The 21,020-nt window shown below is 39.5% G+C and overlaps 3 protein-coding genes across 7 annotated transcripts in view; all 3 read right to left on the reverse strand.

Annotated features, from left to right (window-relative positions):
* Positions 1-21,020, reverse strand: part of LOC106091061 (sodium-independent sulfate anion transporter) — a 59,228-nt gene that overhangs the window by 34,097 nt on the left and 4,111 nt on the right. Inside the window, exon 2 of one of the 5 annotated variants that reach the window (XM_013257467.2) lies at positions 192-228. The gene's annotated coding sequence lies outside the window, so the exon portion shown is untranslated. Of the gene's footprint in view, positions 1-149; positions 697-18,341; positions 18,629-21,020 lie in introns of those variants that run through there. The other 4 variants (XM_059361052.1, XM_013257468.2, XM_059361053.1 and 1 more) reach the window with 4 other exon arrangements.
* Positions 7,031-15,870, reverse strand: LOC131994304 (uncharacterized). Its single transcript, XM_059361054.1, has 3 exons — positions 15,737-15,870; positions 15,428-15,565; positions 7,031-7,981 (listed from the first exon to the last, which is right to left on the reverse strand). Exon 3 carries the CDS (start codon positions 7,973-7,975, stop codon positions 7,103-7,105), a length of 873 nt encoding a protein of 290 aa, XP_059217037.1. The 5' UTR covers positions 7,976-7,981; positions 15,428-15,565; positions 15,737-15,870; the 3' UTR covers positions 7,031-7,102.
* LOC131995712 (uncharacterized) lies at positions 8,057-13,138 on the reverse strand. Its single transcript, XM_059364650.1, has one exon. The coding sequence runs from the start codon at positions 13,136-13,138 to the stop codon at positions 8,057-8,059; it is 5,082 nt and encodes a 1,693-aa protein (XP_059220633.1).

Consider the following 21,020-nt stretch of genomic DNA (forward strand, 5'->3'; position numbering starts at 1 on the left):
CCGCGCATAGAACTCGACAAATGCGATCAATGGTGGAGGGTATATAAGATTCGGCCCGGCCGAACTTAGCACGCTCTTACTTGTTAATATTGATCAGTCTAGATATGTTCAAATAGAGATACAGATATAATATATTCTTATACACTTACTGCAATTTGGACGTTGTTTTTGTAATTTCTTCACTAACTTACCAAATGATCCAAGCATAAACAAATTATCAAAAAAAAAACTAATGCTCAATGTTTGCAATTGTTTTAGGTAAACAAGAGTATACTTATGAAGAATTCGAAGTCAACTTTAACCAGCCAAGTAATTTAAAATTTTAATGCAATTATTTCGACAGCTTTACTGAAGTCCACTCAACACTTGGGGCAACACAAAAATGTGTTATTGTTTGCTTTTTATTGCTCCACAACAAATTTGATATGGATGTGTACCTAAGCGTACCGGTACTGTTCTAAGAACTTTAATTTTGTTTATTGTATATTTTTTACATTATTAGGAAATCAATAACAGCAAGACTACTACTAATACCGGTGGCACTATGTCAACGCCTGTTTAATTGATTCTATTTATTGCTGTTACTGCCAATAAAAAAGGGAGACTACACATTTAGAACTATGAACACTTGGAATATGGCTATCACCGCAGGGATCGCGTACTCTTGTGCGTTGAGAAGCAATGCCGAATTCAAACTAAAAGTGGGTGACCACGTCTTCTCTGCTTTATCGTTCAGCACAATAGTAGAGTCACCTTCATACATATACAACAAGTATGGTTTTGTATTCAATATCGAGTTTCGGAGGTTCTCGCTGAACCAAAACTAGAGAGCAGAGTATTTACTTTTTGGATATATTCATAAATGCTTATGAACTCAACTGCTGGACTGCCAGCAAGATACAGTAGATGCACTCTATATTCGAACAATGTACACTTCACTCAACTTTGAAGAACTATCAGAAGACACTTGAAAGGGAAGTAAGTAAAAAATTTGTTGTACAAAAATAAGCTTCAAAGTCTGAAAATAAGCAAACAAGTTTTTAATTAAGGAAACTAAAAAAAAAACAGATTACACTTTTGTACTCTTACAAATTAATGAAATTTTTATAACAGCAATTAATCGATTGGGAAGCACGTATAAAAACTAACATTTGAAAGGGAGTATAAGGTTGAGGTACAATATATTTACGCGTCATCTTAAAATTTAAAACTGATCGATGTTTCACATCCTCTATCTTAACATACGGGAATACCAACTTCGTATTCCATTAACAACACTTCAAAATATTGATTTTTGACCACCACACAGAAAAAATATAGACCTAAATTTGACAGATCAAATATGGTATTGACTTATAAAAAACTTTTCAAACAAGGTGTAAATTGCTTCAATAATTTTTGACATGGAAATTCGATTTTTTTTTGTATGACGGCAAGTGATTGCCAAACAAGGGATACGTTGAACATATTTGTAATTGTACGAATGAAATTGTTATTTAATAGTATAAACTAGCTGGACAGGGCCACCCCGCTGCTTCTTCTTTTACTTTCTTATTTTATCTGAGCCCTATACTCGCACGGTCAAGAAAAGGGGGTGCCTTTGGATATGTGAATATCCTATTGAAGCTCTACTCCCAAATTTCTTTCATTTGGGCCTTATATTGCTATGGTCTGTAAATATGTCCGGTATGGGGATGATGTGGACCCCATGTATTAGATTCGTGCTCTAGTCTCAATTATCTTTCATTTGAGCCTAATATTGTCATTATTGGTAGAAATTTCCATTTTTCGGGCTTTGGGGGTGGGGCGGCCGCCCTAGAAATCCCACCTTAAATAAGTATACCCAATTTCTGTTTTTGGGTTATTATAAACAAACTAAATCACCCCACCCATCATCGAGATCTGGGGTTTTTGAGAATAGGGTAAGGGGAGGATCCGCCCATTAAAGTTTGGATGTTAGATCTACTTCTTGGTTTTGTTGGTATGTTGGAGTAGCCAAACCCCGAAAGTGGATGTCAGATTCATACCCTACTCCCAAAAACCACATTTGAGCTACATATTGCTATAGTCGGTATATATGTGTAACTCAGAGGGAGTTCATGAGATGAGCCGTCCCTGAAAAAATTGGCCATAAAACAGATATCAGAATTGAGCCCCTTTTTGCCATAATCCACAAATATGTCCAGTTTGAGGTGTATGTAGGTTGGGGCGGCCACCCACGCACTTAGCTCTGAAAAAATATCAGCACCTTTCTCTACTGTTGAATTCCTTTTATTTAAGCCGCAATTGCAAGTTACAGCTGATAACTGACAGAAGAAAGAATGCAATTACAGAGTTACAGGCTGTGGAAATATTTGTCAACGCCGACTATATGAAAAATCCGCAATTAATTTTTGGGCAACCCAATATATATATTTCAATGGACCTCTATATATATATATATGTATATATATATCCCTCCTCCCGATTTGACTTCTTGAGGTCTTACAAGCCGCAAAATTTTGTCAGATTTGGCTGAAATTTAGGATGTAGTGTTCTGTTTTGACTTCCAACACAGTGGCTAGTCCTTGTTCGGTTCGTACAAGCTTTCATATATATATATTTCAGGCAAATCTGACAAAATTTTGCGGCTTGTAAGACCTCAAGAAGTCAAATCGGGAGGAGGTCGGTTCGTATGGGACCTACATCAGGTTATACACAGATTCGGACTGTATACGGCACAGTTGTTGGAAGTCATAACAGAACACTAAATGCAAAATTTCGGTCAAATCAGACAAAATTGCGGCTTGTAAGGGCTCAAGAAGTCAAATCGAAAGATCGGTCTATATGGGAGCTACATCAGGTTATAGACCGATTTGGACCTTATACGGCCCAGTTGTTGGAAGTCATAACGGAACACCAAATGCAAAATTTCAGGCAAATCGGAAAACATTTTTGTGTTCCAGTAGCTAAAAAAGTCAAATCGGGAGATCGGTTCATATGGGAGCTATATCTAAATCTCAACCGATATGGCCCATTTCCAATCCCAAATGACCTACATTTATATTAAGTATCTGGACACAATTTCAAGCGGCTAGCTTTACGCGTTAGACCACTATCGTGATTTCGACAGACGGACGGACATGACTAGTTCGAGTCAGTACGTCGAGATGATAAAGAATATATATAGCACTAGCTGAACTGGGCCGCTCTGCCGCGCCTTCTTTTACTTTATATGGAACAAAATTATCCTTTGAATATTTCGACAATTAAAGAGCTTTTAGTGGAATACCATGCTACGAAAATAATATATGTATATCGCAAAAGCATAACAATACAAATACCTTTATCTGAATCCCATATGATCTTTACTGGTCTAAAAATTTGCTAGCAGGGTTTAGGGTCATTAACGTTTGGGTGTTAGATATACTTCATTATTAAAAGTTTTTATTTCAGCTCGATATTGCCATGATGTCCGATTTAGGGGTGTTTTCGGGGGTTAGGTGGTCGCTTAGACTCTTGACACAGAAAGAAATATCAGCATCGTGCTCTTCTCTCAAATACCATTGATTTAAACCCCATATTACCATTGGTTTAAGGGGAGTTTATGGAACCAAAATTTGGACCCAAAATTTTTACTCTTTGGGGAGAGTTTTGGGAAAGGGGCGGTTCCCCAAATACATGGTCCCACATTTGCCCAGATTCGTATTCTACTTCCAAATACCTTCATTTGAGCGCCATATTGCGATGGTCAGTAAATAATTGTTGTTTGTGGGTTGTTTTAGGGAAGGGGTAGGCCCCCACATTGACGTGGTGGGTAAATATTCCCGATTTAGGGGTGTTTTGGGGAGTGGGGTGGTCGTCCAAACACTTAGCCCTGAAAATATATCAGCATCGTGCTCTACTCTCAAATATCATTTATTTGAACCTCATATTGCCATTGGCCTCAAAGTTGGATATCAAATTCGTTTTCTTATTTCAAATATCTTTCATTTAAACCCCTTATTGCAAAAGTCAGCAAATATGTCCGGTTTAGGGTATGGGCCTTAAAAACTATCGTATCGAGATCCACTCCCTTTAAGACCCAATATTGTCATGGTGAGCAAATACGTCCTATTTGAGCGTTGTTATGGGGGTGGGACGCCCCCTTGGGAGTTGGTCCCGAATGTTGATATCAGATTCGTGGTATACTTTCATTTGAGCCCCATATTTCCATAGTCGGCAAACATGACCGGTTTCGGGCGGCGGCCGTTCAGTGACTTGGCTCTGAAAATATATATCAGATTCGTGTTTTACTCTAAAATAGTTCTTATTAAAGCCTCATATTAGAATAGTCTAAAAAAGAAAAAGAAAATTTTAAGTTAGGAATTCCGTGCTTCTTACAAAATCCTTAATTGTTTTCAATGCCACTCCCCTTAGTTGGTTCATGTCTGATATTGTGTCTCCACCTAAGCACCGGTATCTGTTGGACGCAAAAGCCGGGCAATGACAAAGGAAATGCTCCAACGTCTCATCATCTTCCCCGCATGCCCTACACATGCTATCACTTGCCGCACCGATTTTACATAAGTGAGCTCGTAGTCCTATGTGTCCCGTAATAATACCAATAGCTTTACTGACCTCTTTCTTGCTTCCTTTCAGTAATAGCCTCGTCTTCTTACGATTTTGGTCCCCCCATAGGATTTTCGCCTTCCTACCGACCGTTTCGCTGTTCCACAATGTTGCATGCGCATTCGTCGCCCACTCCCTTAGCTCGGACTGCGTCAACCCGACGGCAGCCCTCTGGCATTCACCGCCAAATCGTCTGTCCTTTCATTTCCCCTTACTCCGTTATGGCCCAGCACCCAAACGATGCGGATTTTCCCATCCTCAGAGAAGGCGTTAATCTCCTTCTTACACTGCAAGACTGTTCGTGACCTTACCGTCCTGGTTGTTATTGCCCTTATGGCAATTTTACTGTCGGTAAAGATGTTCAGACTCGACGTTCTCGCGTTAGCACCACACCACTTCACGCATTCCGTGACCGCCCGGATCTCCGCCTGCAGGACCGTATTATGGTCAGGCAGTCTAAAATAGATGTCAGTCCCTGGGTTTTCAATGTAAACCCCCAGGCTCACTCTGTCCTCTAGCTTTGATCCATCCGTGTAACATGATCTTCCAGATGGCAATACTAGGGTTCCGTCAATCCAAGACTATGCCGATGGCAGCAGTGCGTCGCACTCGACTTCAAGGTTCATCTCAGGTATACGATCGGAAACCTCTCCACTTCCTTCCAGGTTCCCTATCGTCGCCTCGATTATACCGCGATGGTATGAGCTACTCCCATCCTCAATCCATTCTCCCATCGCCTTAAGTCTCATAGCCGTAGTGGCTGCTTCACACTTAATCAGTATGTCAATGGGTCGGATATCTAGAATAGTCTCCAGTGCCAGAGTGGGCGTGGTCCTCATCGCTTCGCCTATGCCAAGACAACAAGTCCTTATGTTGCACTTTTTCTCCATAGCAGTCCACCAAACTATTGAGGCGTAAGTAAATATTAGTCTAATCACGCCCTGTAGAGTCAGTAGACTATCCTACGATTCAGGCCCCATTTCGAGCCTACGGCCCGTATACATAGTGCCCAACATCTGTGAGCCTTTTCAGTACGCTCCTGAATGTGTCACTTAAAATTCAGTTTCCTGTCCAAGATCACACCTAAGTATTTGATCTTGTCAGATATCAAAATGGTCTTATTGAAGAAACGTGGTGCGTTAAATTGGCCCACATCGTGAACAGGCATATTTCAGTCTTCTCTGGGTTAACATTGAGACCTCTAGGTCTAACCCAGTCATATGCCATATGCAAGGCCCTTTCGGCCCTTTTGCATAGCTCGTTTGGATCCTTACCTCTTAGAAGTCTTATTATAACATCGTCTGCGTAGCAGACGGGTTCAAATCCCTCCTCAGTCAGCATCCGTAATAGGTCATTTATGGTGGTCACCCATAGGAGTGGCGATAAAATGCCCCCCTGTGCCACTTTCTCTCTTATATTTATGTCATTGCACACACAATTTATCCACCTGTTCCTTAGCATATGGTTTATCCAGTCTCTAAGGACCGGGTCCACCCGGTACTGGTCTAAGGATTGGATCAGTGTGTCGCTCCGCACATTGTAAAAGCCCCTCGATGTCAATGCATACCGCCAATGTGTACGTTTTTGCATCGAACGATTTTTCTATTTGTCCTCTGTTGTCTCTGCTCTCACTCCCATACCGTCTACTTAAGTTTCAGTTTGGACATGGGTTTTGAGAGAAAATTTTTTATCTTGGCGGCGTCATTATCGCCATCGACCTGTTCGCAAAAAAGCTTCCAGGAGGCACGTTTTGATGAGATGGAACAGCTGAAGTCTACTTGGAGGAGAAATGAGACATCACATGAGCCGAAAACAATTCAAAAACTCAAATGGTTAGAGTAGATGAGACTTGGTTGCTCCAGTGCAATATGGAAGACAAGAAATAGGAAAATTGAAACGAATTAGGATTGGATTGATTTAAGGGGATTTATTTTCGTAGTCTTACCAGTACAACGGTTGCAAGTGAACAAGAAGGTATGCTAACGAAATTCTATCGGAAGTCGTCTTAGTACGATTGTCAAAATTATTCGTTAAGTTGTTGCTACAGCCGTTGTAGCATAAACTTGTGGCAACGTCTTAGATATATTAATTGTATTTGGGGATTTTTTTTGAACGAAGTTTTAGGGATTTAGGTATGAGGATTCGTTTATGGTATTTTGGCATAAACATGCCGCCCGCCTTGCAGTACGGCTGCAATAAAAAATGAGGCTACAATCGTACTTCAGATGCTTCCTATCATATTATAATTTTCTATTTGTAAAAAAATTCAGTTATGCTTTAAATTCAAAAATTCATATTCAATTCAAGGATATTTCATTAAAGTGCTTATGAGACTAGGTAATATAAATATGAATATATATATATATATATATATATATATATATATATATATGTATATATAGATAAATTTTCAGTTGGTAGTTTACATGTTCTTATTTGTACTTCCAATGATAGTGCGAAAAATGTGTAATATTTGGATAAATTGGCGTATCGGATAGAAATTCATAGGAAATTATTTGGAGCAAAGACCATAGATAGACCACCCAAAGATGGTATTCTGTGCCGTTGGGAGTCCCGACCGACAAAGAATTCCTTCGCTTAATATTTTGGCGTATATGTCGACACCGAATATGATGTCTATTGGAGCTGGTTTGAAGAATTCAACATCAGCCAATATGAAGTTATGGAATTTCTGTCTTATGGATTTGGATATGGAGTTACTTGGGGTGGATATGGTCACTCTATTGGTCATTTTGAGGACTGTTTTGATGCTCACATTTTCGTCGTGAATGGATAACAACGTTATTGGACAAATGGTTTCTTCATCTAGTGCTAGTGTCATCAAATTAAGCTTATCTACAGTTTTTGAAGAGATACAGCTTGTTCTTGCACCAGAATCCAATAAACATCTCACAATGCTTCTTCCGTTTTTCGTATCGACCTTGGCAATGATGGTTGGTAGCAGCGTAATAGCATCTTGTTTGAGTATGGTTGTCAAAGATGTCTCATTGGTAGATGTGGAGGATTGCGAGGTGCCTTTTGCCTGCGTGTCGCAAGCCATCTTAGATGTGGACGGCTTTGTAGTAGGCGTATCTGGCAAAGGTTTTCTGGCCTGAATTCTAGGATGAGCATGAAGAAGAGTGTGGTGGTTTTTATGGCAAATCCTGCAACCGGTCTTCGTGAAGCAGGCCCCATCTGAGTGGCTGTGAGCCAAACAATTTTCACAATAACCATATTTCTTCACGATGTCTCTTCTTTGCGTTATATTAAGGCCAAGGAAACGTCGGCATTTTCTTAGAGCATGTGGATGGCGGCAGATTCTGCACATAAACTGTCGATTTCCTTTGAACTTATCTTGTTTATTTTTCTTTCCGTTATTGCGCATAATGAACTATAAGGTATGTGTAGATATAATTTCTGGTAAGTTGAATCCTTGAAATCGGAGTAGGAAGAGCGTAAAGTGATCTTAAGTGCTTTCCGATGGAAGGATAACCAATTTTGTAATCGGTCTTGTAATAACGCCCTTTTCAGTGACTACATCGGCAACGCGGACTCTACGATCGCTACCAAAATATATCTTCGAAATCCTGCCTAGACGCCAAGTGTTTGGCGGTGTGTTTTCGTCTCTTACGACTACCAACATGTTTTCTTCTAAATTCTCTGTCGGCCGTTGCCACTTGTGGCGTTTATGAAGCTCTTTTAAATACTCATCTTTCCATCGGGCACAAAAGTGCTGATGAATTGATTGGAGTCTCTGCCAACGATTTAGCAAAGACATAGGAGCTTCACGAACATTCGGATCTATAGGTGCCAAAATGGGCGAACCTATAAGAAAGTGTCCTGGCGTAAGAGCGTCAAAGTCGGATGGACTTTGGGACATAGGCGACAGTGGACGAGAATTGAGGCAAGATTCTATTTTGGACAAAAGCGTTTGGAATTCCTCGAAAGTGTATTTTACGTTTCCAGCAACTTTCCGGAAGTGAAGTTTAAAACTTTTTACTCCAGCTTCCCAAAGGCCTCCCATATGGGGGGCCCCAGGTGGAATAAAATGCCAGGATATATTCTGGTGGGCATAGCCCGATAGGATTGCTTCTTGGGAAGATCGGATAAATTCCTTAGCCAAGGATCTCGAGGCGCCAACAAACGTTGTGCCGTTATCAGAATGAATGTGTAAGGGACATCCCCTACGAGCAATGAAACGACTGAAGGCAGCTAGAAAGGCAGATGTGGAGAGGTCTGAAGTGGCTTCAAGGTGTATTGCCTTGGTGGAAAAGCAGACAAACACACATACATAACCCTTGGTCATGCGGCAACCTCTTCCTCCATAATATTTAATGTCGAATGGTCCGGCAAAGTCCAGGCCTGTGTGAACAAATGGACGTGAAATTTCAGCTCTCTCTGGAGGGAGAGCTGACATGAGTTGGGTCTGACATCTACGCCTATAGAGGATACAAGGCTTACATTTGTTTATAACCGTCTTTATCAAGTTCTTAACTTTTGGAATCCAATACTGCATACGGATCAACCTTAGAACCAGTTGATTGCCGCCATGGAGGGAAATTTCGTGGACAAAACGAACCAATAGACGGGAGAATTGACAATTATATGGCAGTATAACCGGATGTCTTTCATTATACGTTAAGAATGGAGAAGAAGTAAGCCGACCACAAATCCGTAAAACACCTTCAGAATCGCAAAATGGATTTAAATTCAAAAGCGAACTTGATTTCAAAATGGGATTTTTTAATGACAAGGACAAGTATTCCCTTGGATAGAATGCCTTCTGACTCATGGCAATCAATCGGTCCCGAGTCATTGTTACCTCGGAATTTGATAAAACTCTGGAATCAGCACGAAAATCTGAGCGGTACTTCGAGTGTGTCCTAAAATAAAAACGGTATATGTATGACACGACTCGTAAGGCTCTAGAGAAAGAAGAAAATCTGTCTAGAATATCCTCAAAGTGGTTAAAATAGGTAAAATTAACCTTCAGAGATTTCCTCTCGATCTCAATAATCTCTGAGGGCACATGGCCCGTCACGGGCCATGAATCGCATGATTCCATCAGCCACTGCGGCCCCTTCCACCATAATCGGCTTTCAAGCAGATCCCTAGGATATACACCCCTGCTTGCCAAATCGGCTGGGTTACATTCGGAGGTCACATGACTCCAATTGGAAGGACTAATAACCTCGACGATTTTGGATACCCGATTGGCCACAAACGTCGCCCAATAGCATGGAGGTTTGGACAGCCACGAAAGCACGATTGTGGAGTCCGTCCAACAGTATATAGAATACGAATCGACATTCAACTGGGGTATAATGCCGTCAATCATATCGGCGAGTAATGCTGCACCACACAATTCTAAGCGTGGGATAGAAAGGGTTTTGATTGGCGCAACTCTGGTCTTGGATAACACCAGATTGGTGGCAATGGAATCGTTCACCTCAATACGAACGTAAAGAACAGCTGCATATGCCTTTTCAGAGGCATCGCAGAACCCATGGAATTGGATCTTAGAATTCGGAATATATTGGAACCACCGAGGAACTCTTATCTGGTTGATTAACAGATAATTGTCCAGAAACAACCTCCATTGGGACAGAGTCGATGGAGAAATAATTTCGTCCCAGTCAGTCTTTTCCATCCAGATTTGTTGCATAATTATTTTTGCAATAATAATGCATGGCGAAAGCCATCCTGCTGGGTCGAAAAGTTTGGAGATTTGGGATAGAACCTCGCGTTTAGAAAAGGCATTTGTAGCCGGAAATGGCTGTATGGAAAAGTAAAAACAGTCAGACATCGCATTCCAGCGAATGCCCAACGTCTTGGCGGTGCTCCGATCATCAAACTGAAGGAAATCATCGCGTAGTAGATCCTCGGAAGGAATGTCGGATAAAATGTCTCTGGAATTCGAGGTCCACTTTCGCATCTGAAAACCTGCTGATTTCAAAGCCTGAACAAGCTGAAGCCGTGCGCCAATAGCATCTGAAACCGAATGTGCTCCTACCAAAGCATCATCCACGTACATTGAATTGCGAAGTATATCGCTTGCGAGAGGATAAATGGATTGAACGTCTTCTGCTAATTGCAGAAGCGTTCGGATTGCCAAATAAGGGGCACAGTTAACACCGAATGTAACTGTCCTAAGCTCATAATCCTGGATAGGTAGATCTGGACTTCTCCGGAAAAGAATACGTTGAAATGAAGCGTGCGATGGATTCACAAGAATCTGGCGATACATCTTCAAGATGTCGCCATTGAATACAAATTGAAAAAATCTCCATTTCAAAATCAGGATAGTAAGATCCTTCTGTAGAACCGGCCCCGGATATAGAACGTCATTAAGACTCGTCCCATTGGAAGTGGAGGATGAAGCATTAAATACGACTCTCACCTTCGTAGTCGTACTTTCTGGTTTTATAACCGCATGGTGGGGAAGATAATAAAACCTTGTGGAATCCCTAGAACAGGGAGGGGGAACCATCCTCATATGATCAAGGCGAACATATTCTTCAAGGACATCGTCATATTCCGCCTTGAACTCGGGAGTTCGAAGAAGCCGGGCTTCATTCTTATAAAATTGTGCCATGGAACCATTTCTGGATTCCCCAATGTGGACCTTACTCGGAAATTCCTCCTTAAAGGGAAGAGAAACCACGTATCGACCATCGTCAGAACGTGTGGTGGTACGAAGGAATAGATCCTCACAAAATTGATCCGAGGGAGACAAGAATCTCCTCCGGGGAAGTTCCTCCACCTCCCAAAAACGTGAAATCTCTTTATCTAAAGAGATTTCACAGAAATACGAAACAATAGTGGAAAAGGAGCCCGTTGACTGGACAGGTACCGGACCTGTGAGAATCCAGCCAAACACTGTCTCCTGTGCCATCAAGGAGCCACAAACCGGACTCCGAATTCCTGATAGCATTATCGAAGGAAGCAGATCTCCACCCAATAACAAGTCCACCTTAGAACTCCGGAAGAAATATGGGTCTGCAAGAGGAATATCAGGAAGGGAAGAAAGTAGTCCCGGATCCAAAGTCCTTGATGGTAGACCACCCGCTAGGTGGGGCACTACCAAAGCCGACGCCGATAGCTCGAACTCACCGTTTAAAGTAGAACGTAGAGTAAACGTACATTCTTTTCGCACAGACGCTGAAATGGAGTTATTCAAGCCAGAAATCTGGGCACTTGTGCGCCTGAACGGAAGTCCCATAACATTAAAAAGTCTCTCGGATATGAGAGTGCCCTCAGAACCCGAATCGACCAAAGCCCTCGCGGCGAACTCCAGACCCCCATGGCATACAGTAACCAGGGCCGTGCCCAATAAAACACCCCTAGAATTCGATGAAAAACATGACTGGATGATATTACCTGAAGAAGATTCAGTGGACTGTATTGAATTCGAAGTGCCTGGCTGGGATGAGTTACTAGGACTTGGAGGTGGGGTTGAACTATGTGTGGATGAATTCGAAGGCAAACCCTCCTTATGGAGGAGTGTGTTGTGCTTCTTATTGCACTTGTAGCAGGAGAATTTGCTAGTGCAATTTCTAAGGGTATGGACCTTCGAAAAACAATTTATGCATAAATTATTTTTCTTTATCGCATCGTATCTCTGACTCTGAGACATCTGCAAGAACTTCGGACATTTGCGAATGACGTGGGACTCTTTGGGGCAAAGATGACATTTGCCAGTACCGACCTTAGTTTGAAATGCACAGACATTACCACCATTTCGCACCCCAGTGGGCCTTGAAGGCCCTCTCTGATTCTGCCTAGAAGTAGAAGCAACCGAATCAGATTGTCGCCTTATCTCAGACACGGATTCAAGTGTCCTATGTCGGTCCGTCAGAAACTTATCCAATTTTGACCACTTCGGAATTATGGTCTTATCACATAAGGTCTGCTCCCACAATGTAAGTGTCGAGTTAGGTAAGCAATTGGAACATATGAAAATGAATATTGCATCCCACTCCTCCACCTCTACCTCGTAGAGTCTCAACAATTCGATGCAAGAATTAATATCCCTCTGCAAAGCCTTGAGTGCCACTGCCGTTTCATCCGTAATGACAGTAAGTCCGAAAAGTCTCTTCAACTGAATATTTATTAGGACCCTCCTGTTCTCGTATCGCGAACAGAGGTTTGCCCATGCCACCTTGAAATTCTCATTCGTCAGAGGCACTTTACCCACAATGTCGTTCGCTTCACCCCTCGTCTTCTGGCTCAAGTGAAAAAGTCTCTCCACTGAACTCAACCTTGGATTTCTAATACAAACTGCCTCGAATATATCCCGGAAAGTGGGCCACGATGAGTAATTACCATCGAAAATGGGAATTTCACATGGCGGCAGCTTGAAACCAAAACCTGACGTCGTCTCCGATCTAGGAGCCTGAATTGGGGCAGAGAGCTCTTCGATAAGCTCACGGAGTCGTGTATTACAACGACAGTAAGTGACATAGGCACTGGTATATTTGTGTCGCACGGTACCCAATTCCAAATCATCCGTCTTACCCTCATCGTCTTCCTGTTCCTCACTAGCCATATCAGACAGACATTGCTCATATGAATACCTGAGCCTCTCCCAAATTGAGGTCAACTCTTCCTTGTGAACCTCTAGCGAATGAACAGATGTCATAGGGAAGTCCTTGTCATTCAAGCTCGCCTCGAAGACGACAAGGTTATCAGCCAACCGGATAAATTTGTCCAATGACATATTGAACCCGAACTGCGTATGCAAATTTGGAAAGTGTAATTATCGGACAGAATCAATTATGGAAATTTAAATCTTTAGCGAATACTGGCACAAGGCAATAAATTTAGCAAATTCCTCAAAGTACTTCTAGAAGCTGCTGTCCTGCCAATATTAGCAACACTGGACACACTATATACTCAAAAGATTAGATAATTTAACGATAAAAGAAGCATACAGCAAAAATAAATATTCGATTTTAAACTAGATAAATATTTAATGGAAATTTGGGTTTATAGCACGAAAAATTTAAGTTAAACAGTTAGAAAGCTGAGAAGATTCAATTCAGAATATATTGAAAAACTGAGAAAATAATTTCAACCGAGTGAAGAAAAATAGTTATTTAAACAACAAATACAAATGGAAAAATATTTTAGAAATTTCAGTCTCTTGAAATGTATCGAATTTTAATAAAATATATGACATAATAAAATGCTTCGGAACGAACTCACTTTTAGCAATAGCAATCAATAAAAAATGTAGATAAAAAAAAAACAAAAAATATAAAAAATAAATAAAATTTAAAGAAATATATGATATTATATTTAAAAAATAACTCAAAGGATTCAGCTATCGAAAACTTTCAGGTATATAGCGCTGAAATCGTATATTCCGTCTCTATACTTTCACAGGGTTCGCTGGGATTACGTGCTAAATTCATAAAATTCCAATTGAGGTGAAAGCAAGCAAACAGCTGACGAGGTCGTTGACCTATCTTTTCTTTTCTTCCCTATTCAGAGAACCAGGGAAACAAAATGGGACTAAATAGAACACCAAACTCTTTCTCTCTCTCGGCAAGGTACACGGCTGCGGCAAACAGAGAGTTAGCTCCATAAGGTGGGGGCGTCAACAAATTAAATGAGACGAGATAAATTGAGTGAGACCACCCGCATGCAAAAGAAGGCAGGGATGCCAAATAACTTTTCTTCTTAAATCGTTCACGGATTGTGCAAATTCGATGGGAAATGGACAACTTCGAGTTTATATACTAGAACGAAAATAGCAGATTGTACTACGGGGTCTCTAACCATTCAATCTGTGTCTCAGGGCATTTCCCCAGTAAAGAACAGTTTTGATGTCAATCTAATAAAAATCCTCTAAGACCAACGCAAGTGCATGTCACGGAGTTTTTTTTTTTTTTTTTACAATGAACCCAAAGAAGATCTCACAGCCTCGCATAAAAAATATCTTCCAACGTTCCTCAGGATAATAAATTAATAGGTGTCAATAAGATATTTCGGCAACTCTATCAGAATACCGCATACAAAAAATCAGTAGAGCAACCGAAGTGAGTGGGGGGCGAGGTTATGTCGACAAAAATGGGGAGACATAAAAGAGCCGCTTACACACTTGTAACTAGGAACCTGTTCCAACACTCCCACTGCTATGATCACTCAAGAGAACATGTAAGTAAAAGGTAGAAGATATGTACCTTCGATTACACTCAAAGAGAAGGTCGATTCTCATAGCATAATAATATACGAGTGGGAAGCATTACAACAGCAATCTATTGTGCTGGGATGTTTTAACATCGATCCCCGCACTCTTGGTGGATAACACATGTATAGTAAAGAAACAAAAGAAACCGCATTTAATGGACGGACGGACGGTGCTAATACTATCCCCTTATGGCGAATTTGAAGGGAACTCTTTGACTGTTGTATCACACGTGGTTTTTTTCAAAGGGAATTATATTAACCAAAAAAAAAAATATGAAAAAACTCACTGTAGATCTTGGACACCACTATCCACTTGTTTCTATATGCCTTTTAATGGGTATTCCCTCTTTAATGTTGGAGTTTAATTATGCGTTGGGCAGCAAATTAATTTATATTTCCTTGGTTATTTCCACTCGAGCTTATAGTTATAGCTGGACCAAACGGAACTGTCGTTGGATCATCATATATGGACAGGAATATATGTGTTTTGGCTGGTATTCGATTTATTGGAACTTGTAGTATTTTTGGCGCGCTTTTTCACCAAATTAACGCAAAATAATTTTGCCGTAAAAACACTTGTTAAAGATCACTTTCGCACTATATTCGCAACTGAATGGGAGTACAATAAGAAATGTAAACTAACCTGTTGAGATGATGAGTAGTGTAGAGATTTGGATTGGAGTAGGAAATCCCAGTGAGTGTCTCCCAAGAGCAAATGTCTCCAAATATACGTAGCTATCCGGTTCGAAAGGACCAAATGATGAGATGGAACAGCTGAAGTCTACTTGGAGGAGAAATGAGACATCACATGAGCCGAAAACAATTCAAAAACTCAAATGGTTAGAGTAGATGAGACTTGGTTGCTCCAGTGCAATATGGAAGACAAGAAATAGGAAAATTGAAACGAATTAGGATTGGATTGATTTAAGGGGATTTATTTTCGTAGTCTTACCAGTACAACGGTTGCAAGTGAACAAGAAGGTATGCTAACGAAATTCTATCGGAAGTCGTCTTAGTACGATTGTCAAAATTATTCGTTAAGTTGTTGCTACAGCCGTTGTAGCATAAACTTGTGGCAACGTCTTAGATATATTAATTGTATTTGGGGATTTTTTTTGAACGAAGTTTTAGGGATTTAGGTATGAGGATTCGTTTATGGTATTTTGGCATAAACAGGTAATCTTATTGCATTCCTTGAGCCGTGTGAAATACACATCCCATAAACTTCCGCTTTTTTACGACGTGCTCTGTTAAAAAGTCTGCGGACCTTTTTCCCAATATTGCGAATCTCCCCGGTCTTCCTGGGTTTTTCTTGGGCTGATTTTTTTTCCCGAAGTGGACAACTATTGGGTTGCCCAAAAAGTAATTGCGGATTTTTTTCTAAAGCAAGCTAAAAGTAACAGCTGATAACTGACAGAAGAAAGAATGCAATTACAGAGTCACAAGCTGTGAAAAAATTTGTCAACCCCGACTATATGAAAAATCCGCAATTACTTTTTGGGCAACTCAATATATTCGAAGGATCCCACCAGCGCAGTCGTAATCCTATTGACGTTCTCGTCAATCTCTTCTATGCTTGGACAATCTAAATTATCTTGCCCAAGTCTTCTTCTGAGTAGCCTTCCGAATTTTGTCCACTTGGTCTTCAACTTATTCCGTGATCTTATCGGATTCGGCGCTGGCCGTGCTATTCTAAACCTAAAGTAGCGACGGTCAGAGAAAGAGTGTTCTATGGAGACCCTCCAATCCTGAACCTCATCGATGAGATTTTCGGAACATATCGTCACATCTAATACCTCCTCCCTAATCCTATTAACAAAGGTAGCGGAGAGCACTCAAAATTTCGCTTAAATCGCACCACCCATCTCTGAGATCTGGCGTTTCTGAAAATAAGGGTAAGGGGGAGGGGTAAGGGGAGGTCAACGTTGCCTTCGTACGAATTTCGTACTACAAAAGCCGACGACAAGAAAAATACTTTGTCTGAAGCAAAATGTACTCTACACATGCATTGTATAACGTGCACTCACTGAAATCTGAATCAATTTCACTTTTTGCTTTCACTTATCTCATTGTCTTAGTGTCTTGTTATCTGTTTTACTCAGTTCTCAAATGTCTCATACAATGTTGTATTATTAAACGAAGAGATCACTTCATGAAATACTCTATGGTTGTTAGTGTTTCCTGAAATCAGAAAGGAATGGTCGTGCATTTTATTTTATTTCACGTTCGGGACCGGTCAATTGGCCGCCTAGATCGTGCGATTTAACGCCTTTAGACTATTTGTTGTGGGGATATGTTAAAGCTCATGTCCATACAGACAAGTCCGCTTCAATTGAAGCATTGAAAGAAAACATTTAAGCATTTATTCGTGAGATACCGGCCGAAATATTGGAGAGTTTACCAAAATTGGACTAAGCGGATGGACCATTTGAGGCGCGGTTACGGTCAACATTTGCATGAAATTATCTTCAAACATTAAATTATATGGAACGTACTATCGATTCAAATAAAGATTTCTTGCATTTTTCTTAATTTTATGTTTATATCTTTTAACTTTCTTATAGCTCTTAAAAAATCACCCCTTTATTCTTTAACTTTCCTATAGCTCTTAAAAAATCACCCTTTAATAGTCCGATCTGAACCATATTATCTGTTTATAAATTCAGCGAAATCGGGTAATATATGCGGCTTTTATCGGCTTAAGAACCTAAATCGGCAAATCGGTCTATATGAGAGCTATATCTAAACATGATCCGATGTGGACCGTATTATTCCTTCCAGACCAATCTACATATTCTTTGAAGACTTCAAGAAAACCGGTTCAACCTTTTGCGAGTCCATACAGACCAAACAAACGCACTTTGACCTTTAAATAGGTAAATATAAGATTTTTTAGCGACGGAATTTCGATATATTGGCAGCGGAATGACAAAATTAATATATCCACTATCTTGATGGTGTGATATAAAAATCTCTCGTAAGATTAATGGTAGTTACTTACATTCATTAAATTGCCTTTTATTTGTTATTTCAAAAAATTAAAAAATCAAAAAAAAAGGATTTGCCGGTGATGTTTGTTTACAAGCCACATACTTATACTTATACATCATCAACAAGTCAAAGACCGCACCAGCACGTTTATCTAAATTTGGTTGGTCGCCTAAGAAAACTAGTTTCTTTTTGCCCATTAAAGGCTTTGGCAACATATAAACAGTAATTTAAGCGCAAGAGAAATCATAAACAATAGAGTCTGAGTGAAATCAACAATTATACAAATCAAAAAAAGAGCGAACTCAAATATATTGTTATACCATGTCGATACCAACAAACCAAAACGACTGCTTCCAAATTGCGGTTTGCGAAGAAGTGTTTTTGTTTACATTTAACATATTGCCACATTACAAACGCACACACACTCAACCGTTAAAATAAAAAAAAACGTACTTAACACTGTGGCAACACCGGCAATAAATGCTTGAATGCTTGTGCGCAAACTTAGAGAGAAGGGAATTTGTATCTCCATAAACCCCCACTACCCCATCATCAAAACCACTTACTCTCGCTTTTCCGTATGCTTTCGTTTGTTGCTATTAAAGATGTAGAACTATCATACAGTTGCAGCTTTTGTTTTGATAATTACTTTTTATTCAATGAACTGCATTTTCATTACACACTTATTTTTACTTTTATTAATTCCTCACTTTATTGCAATTGCTGAATTATTGCCATTGGAAGAATGTATGCGAATTCTCGTATTAACAAACTTATTGTATTATTGTTGACGAAAAAACCCGTCTTTTGCCTTGTAGACAAATAACAGTTGTTCTGCTCTGTTATGGTTTGCGTTTCTTTTTTTTAATTGTATTGCTATAGTATTTAAGAGATGTTTATTTAAGTAGTAGCATTTGGAATGAATATCGATAAATTACGGAAGTTAATTTTGTAACGTATTTCTTCAGAGTTGTATTCTTGGACAATTTTATATATTAAGGCTGGTACTATGTTCGGTTTTCATGGTGTAAAAAAAAATATGCGGAAAATATTGATGAAAAGTGTTCGTTTCGCTATAACTTGTTTTTTCATCTAGGTAAAATGTACATTTCACGACGCCCAAGAAGAGCACAATCACAGCGCTGCGCAACAAGTCGTTTTCCTATGTAAAATAAACGCAAATGCCAAACTTCTAGTTGTAACTAAGTGTTTGTTAGTTTAGCGATCTTGCTCACATGCATATTCTCAGGGTAGAAAACAATTTGTTATATGTGGATGCATAAATAAGAAAGAGTTTGTATATAAATATAAATAAATATACTTCTAAAATAAATAAAAAATGTTTTTTTCATAGCAAGCTATTGCAATAAATCTGTACGAAGTAATAACGATTGTGAAAGCTAGCGTTTTGCTGTTGACCTTGCGATTACAACAACATTATTTTGAAACAAGTGGAAGATGCTGGCAAAGGCTTTTGGAAAATTGTGCTTATTTAACTTATACCAATGAAAATACTACAAAATTTAATTATATTTGCAAATAAAAGCTGCATTCGTTTCTTTTTAAGTAGTTTTGTGTTTCATTATTTATAAATTTCGAAGGGGTGGGTTTTTGTTCAGATTACAACAAGATTTATGAATCTGAGAACGGTCCACGCACACATTTGTGTGTACACATGCATGTAAGCAGTTGATAAACCACTGAAAGAACGATTTTGGCAAATTTTCCCGAGAAGAAAACAGTACCAGCCTTTAAGGGTGGTACTATATTCTAGATTTTAAAGCGGTTAGCATGTCCGCCTATGACGCTAAACGCCTGGGTTCGAATCCTGGCGAAACCATCAGAAAAAATTGTCAGCAGTGGGTTTCCCCTCCTAATGCTGGCAACATTTGTGAGGTACTATGCCATGTAAAACTTCTCTCCAAAGAGGTGTCACACTGCGGCACGCTGTTCGGACTCGGCTATAAAAAGGAGGCCCCTTATCATTGAGCTCGAACTTGAATCGGACTGCACTCATTGATATGTGAGAAGCTTGCCCCTGTTTCTTAGTGGAATGTTCAAGGGTAAAATTTGCAATTTTACTTTTAAAAAGATTTTCCTAAAAGTCTTCATGTTATCATATCATTTATAATGTTTCTAAAAAGTAACCGTGAAACACATGTATTTTGACCGGTGAAAAATTAAATTAAACACATTAAGTGAGTTCCTGTACCCAAAAATTTATGCAAATTTGCACAAATTTTTACTGGAAGTCGTTCGCGTACTTTATTTGCCAGCAGAAAAGAGCGCGAGAGAGAAAAAATATTGACAGTTCGAAAATAAAGAATCTGCAAATTTCTAATGGGACTTTTTTTGTCCCAGCAGAAATTAACATATTTTAACAGATGCTTTATGAACGTCAGCTGTTTTATGAAAAGCAGTTGTTATATGAATGTTAACACCAAAAACATCCAAAATGGCAAATGTAAATAAAAGATATTATTTGTTGGTAATGATTAAATTTGTTTAATTTTAATTTACGTTTTAAGAAGATTAAAGACAACAGCCAGTGTTTGGGTACAGAAAATTCGCCAAATGAAGTTTTAATTTTACCTCAAGCCGGTTGTTCTAGATTAAGGCTGGTACTATTTTCGCTTGTGGCAACATTTTTCGCCGATTACTCTTTTTGAATAATATTGTAGATTTTAAAGCAAAAAAACTTGCAGGCTTCGTTCATTGTTATTTTCGTAATGTTTCAATTACCGTCAAACCTTGCCGGCTGTTACTATCCGTTCGCGTGAGACCACCTTTTAAAAGACGGGCCGAATCTTATATACCCTCCCCCATGGATCGCATTTGTCAAGTTTTTTGAATGACTTTTTCAAATAGAAAAACACCAGTCATAGAAAAACATTATCTCGAAATTTTCAGGCAAATCGAGTAATGATTGCGCCCCCCAGAGGCTCAAAAAGTCAAACTGGGAAGTCGGTTTATATGGCAGCTATATCAAGTTATATACCGATTTAGACTATACTTGGAGCAGTTGTTGGAAGTACTACCAAAACGGCATATGCAAAATTTCAACCGTATTGGATAATAATTGCACCCTATAGAAGCCCAAGAAGTCTAATCGTGAAATCAGTTTATATGGCGGATATATAAGGATGTGGACTGATTTAGACTTGACGTAGTTGTTGGAAATCAAAATAAAACACAACATGTAAAATTTCGGATAAGAATTGCGCCTTCTAGAAGATCAAGAAATC

Source organism: Stomoxys calcitrans, chromosome 1 (genome assembly GCF_963082655.1).
Source record: "Stomoxys calcitrans chromosome 1, idStoCalc2.1, whole genome shotgun sequence".
NCBI lineage: Eukaryota > Metazoa > Arthropoda > Insecta > Diptera > Muscidae > Stomoxys > Stomoxys calcitrans.

Coding starts and splice junctions, on each gene's coding strand:
- LOC131994304 (XM_059361054.1), bottom strand. CDS start 7,975: ATGCGCAATAACGGAAAGAAAAATAAACAAGATAAGTTCAAAGGAAAT.
- LOC131995712 (XM_059364650.1), bottom strand. CDS start 13,138: ATGGCTAGTGAGGAACAGGAAGACGATGAGGGTAAGACGGATGATTTG.